General features: G+C 34.3%; 1 protein-coding gene across 33 annotated transcripts in view; it reads right to left on the bottom strand.

The window, feature by feature from the left end:
• Window positions 1-12,243, bottom strand: part of Cyrib (CYFIP related Rac1 interactor B) — a 140,223-nt gene that overhangs the window by 18,488 nt on the left and 109,492 nt on the right. For 14 of the 33 annotated variants that reach the window (XM_087184204.1, XM_087184168.1, XM_087184165.1 and 11 more), the window contains 2 exons: window positions 8,667-8,749; window positions 1,617-1,738 (listed from right to left, as the gene is read on the bottom strand). In XM_087184204.1, coding sequence (XP_087040330.1) covers window positions 1,617-1,738; window positions 8,667-8,739 — 195 coding nt within the window. In that variant the 5' untranslated portion in view covers window positions 8,740-8,749. Of the gene's footprint in view, window positions 1-1,616; window positions 1,739-8,012; window positions 8,616-8,666; window positions 8,750-9,661; window positions 9,745-12,243 lie in introns of those variants that run through there. The other 19 variants (XM_087184162.1, XM_087184159.1, XM_087184278.1 and 16 more) reach the window with 4 other exon arrangements.

Below are 12,243 nucleotides of genomic sequence, written 5' to 3'. Positions count from 1 at the left end.
CTAAGATATTAGTACTTGGTACAAGAGTACAATATCCATAGAGTTCTTATTTTATGCAGTATTTATTATTCCAAACAACAGAATGTAGGCAATCACTTGCATGGAGATTATCTTCATAAACCAACCAAAGCCTGACAGTGATTGTGCACTTACTAGCAAAAGCTGAACCTTTCTTTCTATTGTCTGCTCTTTTTCATAGGTAGTATGGTTTTTCACTCTCTTAAGCCTTACTAATTAATTGGGAATATTAAAGTCTCAATATTGATGAAAGTTATAAAAATTGTATCAGTTCTTTATATATTTGGCATATATCCAGCTTTTATTTGTACCTTCTTAATTTAAGCTCATCTCCTACTATTCAATAACCTTTTCTATTTATATCATTAACCCTATATATCAACACGGATTTCTCAATGAAAATTTCTTCAAATGTTCAAATTGTTAACATATTTCTCCCCCATTTATAGATTTATACCCAGCAGGTTTTTAAAAAAGTTTTCTAGGGTGTATGTTTTATTTATCTACTTCCCTGTCCAGCCCTTTTAAAAATTTGAGAAAGGGTGCCCCCTAAATTGCCCACGGTGGCCTGGAATTGCAAACCTCCTGCCTCAGCCTCCCGAGCAGCTGATTACTAGTACTACCACACTCAGCCCTTCTGCCTTACACTACACATCCAGTCAACCATCACAGTGTCTCTCCAGCACCATCTTCTAGGGTCTACACTTTACTATGCCCTCACTAGCACTCCACATTTCAGAAGAGAAAGGAAGTTCAATAGGGACCAAAGCACTGGTCCTCCATGACCTCCGTATCATTTGTTACTGAGAATAACAGAAGCAGAGGGTAGAGAAACAAACCGTGAGCACTACCCTCTGGAAATGTGGTAACAAGAAAAAGATGAGGGTCCAGAGGCTGGGGAATTTGATATTACAGGACAGCAAAGTAAGTATGTGTTGAGGGAAGAAACCAGTAAAAGAGAAAAGAGAGCAAACATAATCATGAGGAGTAATTTATTCAGTTATGTTCCAGAATGGGATGGAGAGTAAAGGTTAGGCATTAGTCTTAGTAAAAGCAGTGGCAAAATAGCTTCTGAAAAAACACAAGAAATGCAAAAGGAGTGGACTAGAAACCTGGATAAATTCAGAGGTTTGGAGAGAAAAGCAGAGGGAGACCAAACCACACACTTCCCTGGAGGTCAAAGTCACCAGAGAGAAGGAAGATGTAGGTGGAGGTGGAGGTGGAGGTGGAGGTGGAGAGACCAATTTTCTCCTAGGAGGCTAAAGAGCAGAAAAACAGACCGAAGAACAAAGCCACAGAAAGTTATGTTCCTCTTCCCTTTCTCTAACTTAAAAAGGTTAACTAGTTCCCCATGGAAAATGTAAATTTCAAGTGTGAGAGTAAGCAATAAATAATTTAATATAAATTACATATTTATGAACAGTTTTCCTTTTACCCTTGTATCACTGCAACCACTCACAAAATAACACCAAATGATATTCCTTCAAATATACTTGATACGAAATGGAAAATTCTAAAGTTTAGAAAACAATGGTAATTAAAAACAAGTGAGACATAGTCGATGTTAGCCTACTAGAAAGTGTGTGATCATGCTTTACCTCTCGTATTTCATGGCCAGCTCCTCTGTATGACTGCAAGTCCTCCAAGATGCCTTCTGCATCTTTCAATACTACATTCACCTGATTATAAATTTCCTTCTCAGACTCTGTAGGCTGGGCATCTAAAGAGCAGGAAAGCACAAGAAAATTTACAGTGACATGAATTTTTTTAAATGTATGTATAATTCTAAGTAATTAACAATCCAAATTTCCACAGAAGAGTTATTTTATTCAATGTTAACTTTGCACTTCTTAGAAAAAATCAGTAATTTTTCTAAAGTTCTACATTTGAATAATTAGCCTCAAGTTTGTAAAATTAGAGAGGCAAGAAAACAGCAACTGTTACTATTTAACATTTTATATAAGTTATAAATCATAACCTGACATACTAACCAATCTGAGAATTAGAAAAATTTAAATTGATATTCTTATTGACATTTTATGTTACATTTATCACTATCACTACTGACTGTAAATGCATCGGTAATGACCTATTTTAATGCAACAGAAATGAAAACCTACTAAAATATCTTGTTCATCTACAGTTTCAGACTGAAACTGTATTATTTTCCTATAGTTATTTTACTTTTAACAACTGGGTTTTAGTAGAGAAAAAAGTAAAAACTTTTCAAAAAATAGTTTTTAGATGCTCCCCTTTCCTAGGGACCATTCTAAATTGTCTTGGCAAATATGACCACAGGAGTTCAGCAAGGGAAGGCACTGTGTGCCCACTCAAGACTAAAAGAAGGCAGTAGCACTGCACTTCTCCACTGAGGATCTCAAGGTTGGTCCTCTGCAGAGGAGTTCTTCCTGAGACGCTTTCTACTACAAGACAACTACAGAAATGTGAAAGCAAAAACTGAGGTCCTGCACACTTGGTACTAAGTGAGAAAAAAATGAAGGAAGAATTAGTTACAATCAGGGACACAAACATATGGCAATTTTCACCACCTGTGGTATAAGCCACAGAACATGCTAAAGGATGATGAAATCTGGATTTCTCTCTGCTACATTTGAGGTAACAGAAATTCTATTTTACTAGCTTAGTCATTTGTTTCTCTAAGGACAAATATTTCTACTCATTTCTTTTTTATAAAAAGGGTATGGCTCCACAAGAAAAGTGTTTTTCATAAATCTTTCAAACTATACCACATTCAATACTGCAGGTAGGGAAGGCATAATGCACTTAAAATGACAAACATTATGATTACCATAATGTTTTAGGGAAGAATTATGCTAGCAAGATTCCTCCATGTTAAAGTTTTTTCTTATGCGGGGAAGGAGGCAGTCTGTATTTATAAGACAAATTAAGACTATTTCCAGCAAATCTCATGGTCTACCAAGCATATAAAACTAGTATCTAGACTTTCTGCCTGTATCCACTTCACCTCCCTACAAACACAAAATAATCTATTTATTTCTTTCCTTGAAAATTTAAAAGAAACATTTTGAATATGAAAGTAGGAGTTAGAGATGCCCTGAAATTTTATTTTGCACTTGGGGGTAGTCATACTTCACTTCTACCTATTGAGCCTGCCAACTAGTCAAAAACAAAACATGTTCCAAAAATTAACAATTACAGTATCAAATTTAAAATTCAACATAAAAGTAGTATTACAGCAATACTAACATTCATGTGCAAAGCCAACTTTAAAAATTTGTTTAATCTGTTTATTTTTCAAATTTCTTTTCAGAAATTATTTTGTTAAAAATACTAAGACAAAATAATTCCACAAAAAGAGTTAATTGGAATATTAAAGGACTATGTTCAAAGCTACAAGCTCATGATTTAGAGAAAACACTGATACTGCAGCTAAATGACTGGATTTTTAAAAACCAGTCTGTCATTTTAGCACTAATACCTTTTTCACATTTTAGCCAGACCATATTTTCCAAAGGTATACTTAGACACACAAAAATAAGCACACTTATAACTTTTATACTTACACCAGATGCAGCAGAAAAAATGCTTTTTACATGCACAAGTGACAGTTTTGTAGTTTACCATATGCAATTGTGGAACTACAGACATAACATCAATAGTAGACACATACTACAGTTTGAATTCATGAAGTGGGAATTCATGACAAAGGACAATATTTTATCTATTATGTATCAGAGGCATTTGTGAAGTTTGAAAATATTAAAAGATGTATTTTTGGTATGGTGACTAGCTGTTAACATAAAAATGTGACGCTGAGACTTACATATAAAAGAAACATTATCAAGTAGACTTAAATAGACCTTGTCAGTAATTAATAGCTAGTAAAGGCTTAACAAGTAAAAAGAAATTTAAAAATAAAGGAGAAGATTCAAGTTTCCCCTAAGGGTGGAAAAATCACCCAGCACCACACCGATTTAACATTTTTTAAACTGCCACAGGAAAGTCACATCTATAATTTTGAAAACTGCTGAAGACTGCTGTAGAAACGAAGACAAACAGAAAACAGCTGACAAGTGAGCACTAATTTAATGAAAGCAAGACATGCAAAGGCCAAACTACTAAGGAAGGAAAAAAAGAGTATAAATAAAGCATTTTTCCCCCCAAAATAATGTAATGTAACCAAGACTTGTCACTTCGATTTTTCAGAGCAAGGAATGGCTTTACTATTTCAAGAAAAAAGTAACACTTAGCCTAACAAAATTGCAAAATAATATTATCTACGTTTTGTTCAGGCTTAGTTTTAAAAGCTGTTTGAGGAAGTTAAAGCATGTTTCAGTTGCTCTTATTGTTTGAAGTTAAAATTACATATTTTAATAATTTCACACTAATTTCCTATAGGGTTAGAGTGTAGAATTATTAAAAATAACTTAAAAATCAAAGGTATTATAATTTAAAAATTAAGAAATTAGTTACGAAAGGAAAAAATAAAATCAAGTCAATATAAAAATAACTGTAATAAGAGGTTTTTCTGCTTTAATCTTTCATTGGTTCAACAAATATTTATAATCTATCTCCATAAGTTTCATAAAGGCAGGGACCAAAATGCATATAATGTACTGCTGGCACAGTAGATAAACTGAGGATCTGGTGTATTTTCTATAATAAATACTTTTTGAATGAATGAGAAAGCACACATGTGAGTCTCCAGCATGAATTAAAGGAAGCTACTAGGCATTTTTATCTCTAAACAATCTAATCCTACATAATTTTATTTAAAATTTTTTTTTAATTTTTTAAAATTTTGCCACCAGAATAAAGTTATTTCCAAGTACATGTAGGACAAAAGTAACTGAAAGTATGCAAGAGATAAAATTTTTCTTAAAAAAAAGTTAAGAGTGTGTATCAGCATTTTTAAATGAAGGTAGGAAACAGGCAGCACAAAAAGACATGGAGAAGAAGTGTAGGAGTCAATGGAAAGGCACTATTAAAAAAGAATCAGAGAGGGGCCGCAGATTTAGCTCAGTAGTTCCGCCGCCTGCCCCACAAGCTCAAGGACCTGAGTTTGATTCCCAGTACAAAAAAAAAAAGAATCAGAGAAAGTAGATTTTATTTTTTCTTTATAAATGATCACATCTATTACTCCATTTTGATCTACCTTAATATATGCAAATCAACTTTAACAAATACTGAACTTCCATCATTTAGAAAGCATTTTACTAAAGCCGCGAAGGAGCACAAAAACAAAAGTCCTCTTTTTCCATGAACTAGAATTTGGTGAGTTAATAGATGCAGTAATTATCGAAACTAAAGATGTCATGAAAATGAACCATAAATTAACAATGTTGTTCTTTTCATTTTTTTTTTTTTTTTTTTTTTTTTTTTGGTACCGGGGATCAAACTCAGGTCCTTGCGCTTGCGAGGCAGGCAGTGGAACCACTAAGCTAAATCCCCAGCCCAACAATGTTGTTCTTAAACAGCAGGATATTCCAGGAAGGAGCGGCTACTGACTACACAGGTGCCCATTTAGTATTTTTAAACACTAGCATAACTGCTGCCAAACTTTATGGAGCAATTGCAGGCTTCTATCTTAACTGAACCATTATGAAATAAAACCAAAATAAAACCTTATCCCTATCTATAGGTATAATTGGGGAATCCCTGTTCCTAAAGGACTTTATATTTCACAAAACTTGAAATGACATTTCATGACTGAAGAAGGTGCTGCTTCTTTCCAGTGTGCTCCACTACATAAGCTTGAAATACTCTAATTCACCCTCCAATTTAAACACCACCATCAGAAACGTCTCCCATCATGATGCCCAATCTGGTCACTGTTCAGTTAGCACCTTCTGACCAGTGCTTTGAAGGCAATTTATGTAAGTAAATTACAGGTCTGCATTCCCATCTATCCAGCTAAGAGCTTCTCTGAAGCTGAGTTGTGTCTCACTACCTTCACATCCCCAGCACCTAGGGATGCAGACAGGAGGCAAACTACACATGTACCTTAGACTGCAGTAAAAACAGAACAGGAACAGGTATAGGTTAAGGGAGTAATGACTTTCTTTAAAGACAGTCATCATTTTGAAAACCGTAAGTTCCATTAAATCCTATTTCAAATGCACTGGAAAACTTATTTTGTATACAACCTGATGCAAAAAACCATGTGTGTCTACATGGAACAATAGTCCTATATTTTGGCCAATCATGAAGACATACTGGGCTACATTTAAACAATTAGAATAATGGTTATAACTAAATTATTCTGGTGACCTGCATGCACATCACTTCAAACTAGAAATAATCAAGGTAGTATGAATTACTGTATTTTAATAAAAAGAATGTGGCTTTATTCTACATAATAATCAGGACCTGGCAAACCAACTGTTCTGGCAATTTTGAGTGTGGTATAAAACAGTTTAAGAGAGAACTATCTGATAGGCCAATGTTTCTATGATAGCCTAACAATAAGGTAAGGTTCCACAAATGCATATTTCCAAAAAGAAAAATATGCAAATGGGTGAGAGAAAAGATTAAAGAACACATCAGTGTTAGAATTAAAAGAAAACATATTTAAAAATCTAAATAAGTAACAATGAGCAAACTCTGGTCTGGTATAGTGTGTCTTCACTAAATTTCATTTACAGTATACTAGTAGGGTCAAACCAAAAGTTCTACATTGGCTGATGGAGACAAAAAGTATGATTTTAAAATTTATGTAGTGCACAGCTGTAGTCCCAGCACATGCAAGGCTGAGACAGGACGGTTACTGCAAGTTTGAGGCCAGCCTGGGCTACATAGTATGTTCAAGGCCAGCTTGAAGTGCATAGCAAAACCCTGTCTCAAAAAAACAAAAACAAAACAAAACAACAACAAAACCATTTGTATCTGCCTTTAAGAAGTTAACACCTTATATGTAATTCTACGATATTATTAGTCTTGTTGATAATTTTAACCCCCTCCTGCCACTAAGCTAAAATTTAAGGATAATGATCCAAACCCCCAAAGACTGGAAAGGTAGGACTAAATAACCTTTCAAACACTACATTTAAATCCGTGCTTCCCACTTGACCACAACATAATGGTGGGTTTATAAAAAGATCAAGTGCCAAGTCTTGAACAAGATCTTGACTGTATCAGAGCCAAGATTCTGCAAATGTACGAAATTTGGACGAAGGAGAGAAAGGAGACAGAAGAGAAGAAAAATATACAAGACCAAGTTTGAAATAGATGCAAATAAACTAAAATACAGCTTTTAAGGTAAGTTGCCTCATCTGAAAGAATGATCTTCAAGTCAGCAATCTGCTCAGCATCACCAAGCTGATTAAAATTCATGCTAAACATGCATTTAAAATAGCACTGTTAAATTGTTGAGAAGGGTCAAGAAAACTGATACTCATTTAATACCATTCCCCCATCCAATAATATAACTGATAAATGATAATGACATTACTACTCTTTACTAGCCTACACACAGTACTCAAACTGTAACAAGTCATCTATAGGTATGCAATCAAAGTAAGAAAATATCAGAGATCACAAAGTATTCTGTAAAAAGGAGATAGGCCATAAAAATTGATGTGTTCATATAAACTGTTCTGGTTTAAGGGAAAAAAATATATAAATGATTCATAAAACAATGAATTATATAAAATCATAAAAACTAAACTGTAGTTGGTGGAAAAGAAGATGACTGTTGGGGCTTATTTTAAGACAGATAGTTTGTTTTCTTTTTAAAATCAGAAAAGTCTTAAACTTTAAGTATTTAAAACTCTATTCAAATGTTTTAACCTCAGGTAGAAAAAAGTAAACAGAATCATATGATTAAAAGTCTAAAATCTATCTCTTCACCCTTTCCTAACAATTTTCTGATAATCAGTTAAAACAGCAACATTCGCACTAAAACACCAATTTAATATCATTTTTCTTAATTTGACAACCAGACAAGCTAAAGCGATACAGACAGCCAAAGGAGCAAGAGCTGTGCAGCATGCGTGGAGGCCAAGGACACTTACCTGCCACTCGCAGACCATATTACAATAGGTCATGCAACATGAAACAAACAGAAGGCAAATTACTTAAAGGTCTGTGAACCTATTAGTTTTCTTTTTATTTAGAGTTAGAAAAAACGAATTCCTGAAATAAATACATAGTCAATTTTAGCTTTTAAATTATCTGCAAAGCCTAAAAAATTTAGGTTCACACTTACCTTTTAATATTATGCCCAAATTACTGAGCTCTGAATGGCCTTCACGAACAGATGTGTGTTTAAAATACTTTTATATGCATATAGAGTAAATGGAATATAATCATTTTCTCTCAACTGCAATACAATTTTTCCCAAATACTTCTATTAATAAATCTTGAGGTATTTTTTCCTTTCCACCAGAATTTTTTCATTAAAATGTTTTCATTAGATATCAAATTATACCATAATCTCCAATTAAGATATAAAATCTCTTATAAAAATTCAAATAAAGACCATTTATCATAATTTAATCTATAAAATGACTTCCAGTTCTAGAAGGCACCAGAAATTTCACTCAAACAATTCACAGCTCAGTCATGCAAAGCAGTTAAAAAATGGCGAAGTGAAAACATTCATTTAGTGCAAGACAGACGCAGTCTACTGCAGGCAAAGAGAAATAGATATAAAATCATCTTCTCACTTTCAAAATCAAGGAAAAAATTTGGCCCCTGCTCAAGGTCTGTGCATGTCAAAACTTTAAGAAGATTCCCCATGTTAAGGTACCTGTCAAGACAAGAATGAGAAAAGAGAAAATATTCCTTTATAAAAAAGAACATGTGAAATTTATTTTTTAAAATAGTAACAGGGAAACGTTCATTAGGCCATGAATTCGTCCTTCAGGTTACCCAGCCTGAGCTCTGGCAGACAGCGAACCGGGCTCTCAAGGTGTTGATGTGTGGGACCTAGAGGTGAAATGCGGTTTTTCCTCTATCAATGCACAACTGTTGCTCTAATTCTTCTCACAATTCTCCCAAGACAAGTTTCATTAATGGCCTTATAATGAAAAATTCTTTAAGTATTCCAATAGTGCTAGTATTCTGAAAAAGAAATTTCTGATCAAGAATTATTCACATTTGATTTTGTTAGTATAGCACTGAAACATTATTTCAAAGCCAAATATTAAGAGGTTTGGCCAAAGCTCACCTTTGCATCTCATTTTAAAATAGCAAAATATAAAACTTACTTCCTGTATGCAATTAAACACAGTATAAAATCTTTAACCAAATTTGGACCGTCAATAATTTGTTAAGGTTAAAGTACTGGTTTCAGATCTGCAGCACGATTCTTGTTTTTTTGTTTTTGTTTTTAATTATTGTATGACTTTAAGCAAACAGACTGTTTGGCATAGTCACTAAAGCATACTATTAGAATGTTCATCATAAGGCTACTTGCTTCATGGACTAATGAAAGGACAGCACTGGCTACAGACTCAACATGATTTTAGCAAATGAAAAACTAAAGAATTATACATATGATGGTGATGTTTGCCTACTATTAAAAAAACGTCATGCAACCTTTATTTGATCCCCATGTTTAATTAACAATTATTTTGGCTGGCCTTCACTGTGGTGTGACTATAATTCATCTTTCACCTTTACCATTATGCACCAGCTGTGAAGGGCTAAAGAGACTTACTTTCAAAGTCCAAGAAAAAATGTGCTGCATTGTGGTCTATGTCCCTGGTTAGCACCTTAATGAGATTACCCATGCCAGCAAACCTAAAAATAAAAATGGCAACATCATTTAGTTCCAATAAAAAATTGTATGCAGAGGCTTGGGATTTGGTAAAGGCTGGCTTGCTCATAATTACCAACAGGTGCAGGTTTATATGCTTCTGGCATTAAAATTTTGGAACAACGAAAGCACATTTGGCTGAATTTATAGCTCCTGTCCCTCTTTTCCACGTCAAAAAAATTACATAAGGCAAGATGAGAAAAAAGATTAATTTTTACATATAACTTGCAATATTCACATTTGATTAATATCTGTTAATGTTGTTCCTTAAAATTTTTGAGGTATATATTCTCAATTAAAATTAACAGCAAAACTAGATTTTTCAGTTAAGTAAATATTGAGACCATTATTTTTAAATTAATAGGGATATTTTCCTTCTTGCTGAATCAAATCCTATGGGAATACAAAGAAGATAGTATTCAAACCACATTTAACCATTAGACTAAAAGAAGTTATTAATGACCCATTAAAAATTACCACACAAACCAGTATTTCTTACACTTTCCATTTAATCAAATTTTTATTATTTAGCTTTTAGACTGAATACCAACTATATACAACTATACATGGTATGTAACTTAAATAAGCACACACAAAAAATTACAACTTACTAAGTTTACAGAAGGGAAAAAAAGTAAAACCGAGGCACTGGCATAAATTTTGCCAAGAATTTGCTGTAACTCTATGCAGATGAAGGTGGGAGATGGTGTCACAGGAACTCAGGAAACCAGGTTCAAACCTGGGAGCTGGGATGACAACAGGAAAGGCAAGCTACAGTATCAGAGCTGCCCATATGCTCCCTCCCTAAGCTGCCAGTATACGTTAAATAAAACATAAAAGCAATAATAGTCCTATTAATGAAAGAAGACAGCTTGTCATACACCTCCAGTATAAGAAGTCTGAAAGGAACTAACCCTGGGGTGGGGCGGGGGGGTGTCACTGTGTTGTCCACCCCTCCCTCAACCTGCTTCCAGAAATGGCTTGTGTTCCTGTCAGCTTCTCAGCCAGGATGCAGATACATACATGAGACAATTACTTGTTTAGAGACTGAAGTCAGATGGATGGAACACACATTTCTCATGAAATGTTAAAGGGATCTAATTTATTCACAAGTATGATAAATGCTGAATGGTCCTCTTTGTAAACAATATCTACCATAGCATTTTCATATTCTGATTTTATAGGATGTTTTGCATGAGTGGATTAGCTGAGATAATTCAGTGGGTCAGCTAAGGGAAGTATTTAATATTTTATTGTAATTATCTTGTGTAGAAGATAATTCTACAGTGTAAAGTTTTAATATTGAGATTTTATATTTCAGAAAAAGCACTTTTTTCTAAATTATCACATCCAAATTATCTCAAATCGGTTACTAGATTTATTCATTAGATTTCTAATGGAATCATTTGGAAATGGAATACTTCATAGCATTAATTTTCAAAAGCTTTCATATAGGAGTATGTTTTCAAACATATATGTTTCTCTTATTAACAAGAACTGAGACTAGATATTCAAAAAATTATCTGTGGTATCAAAATGCCCACTACAGACAGAAAACATGTCATTAAAAAAAAATACAGGGGGGCCAGGGATTTAGCTCAGTGGTTCTGCCGCAGGCCTCGAAAGCACAAGGCCCCGAGTTTGAGCCCTGTTACCAAAAAAACCCAAAAAAAACACTACAGGGGCCAGAGATTTTTGCCTGGCAAGTGCAAGATCCTGAGTTTGGTCCCTGGTACCAAGGGGGAAAATAAAATTTAATCTATGGTATCAAATCAGAATGCCAAGTCTAACTTGGCCCTTTGACTTAAGGAAAACTGTTTACTTCTCTGGGATTCATTCCTGGATTAGTACCACAAAGATAACAATAGTACTGATCTAAAAGGTTATTAGGAGGGTTCAATAAGATTAAGCACTGACTGCAGTGTCTGGTACATAGAAAGCATTTAACATATGATACTTTTTATAACCTAAAAAAAATCACTTTTTAAAAATAATAGCTCCATTGTTTAAAACACAACAGTCTTCAATTTATCAATGAGTTTCAGTGCTCTATATCAGAACCCCATCGAGCCCCATCTTTAGCCCATCTGTGTTGAGAATATTGCTGAAATGTTGTGCTCTGAAAAGAACAGTACTACCAGGTACAGAAGGAGGGGGAAGGCACAAGTTGCCTTTCTCTACCTTTTTACCTGTGTCCACACAATCCATCCTCAGGGAAAACACTGGAACTGGCCAGAGTCATTTGCCCATTTTCCCATCCCCATGTGCAAACTTCTTGCACTACTCAATTCTTCCAGGTGCCCAGCCTAACGTGGTCCTACATCCTCAACACTGCATCATAACGGTCTTGACCCACTCATTCTTCCAAAGCTCCTGATTTAGAATTTCTTGCCTTTTCATCCCATATACAAACACTTTATTTTGAAAATGAGTCAATTTATTCGGCATAGTGTTCCTCATCTTTGTCACTATTAGCCTTTGGG

The sequence above is a fragment of the Heterocephalus glaber genome, unplaced genomic scaffold (genome assembly GCF_053883595.1).
Source record: "Heterocephalus glaber isolate CG9 unplaced genomic scaffold, H.glaber_assembly_v1.0 deba00000281, whole genome shotgun sequence".
NCBI lineage: Eukaryota > Metazoa > Chordata > Mammalia > Rodentia > Bathyergidae > Heterocephalus > Heterocephalus glaber.
Note: the sequence above shows the minus strand (reverse complement) of the source record. Positions and strands in the feature narration are given on the sequence as shown.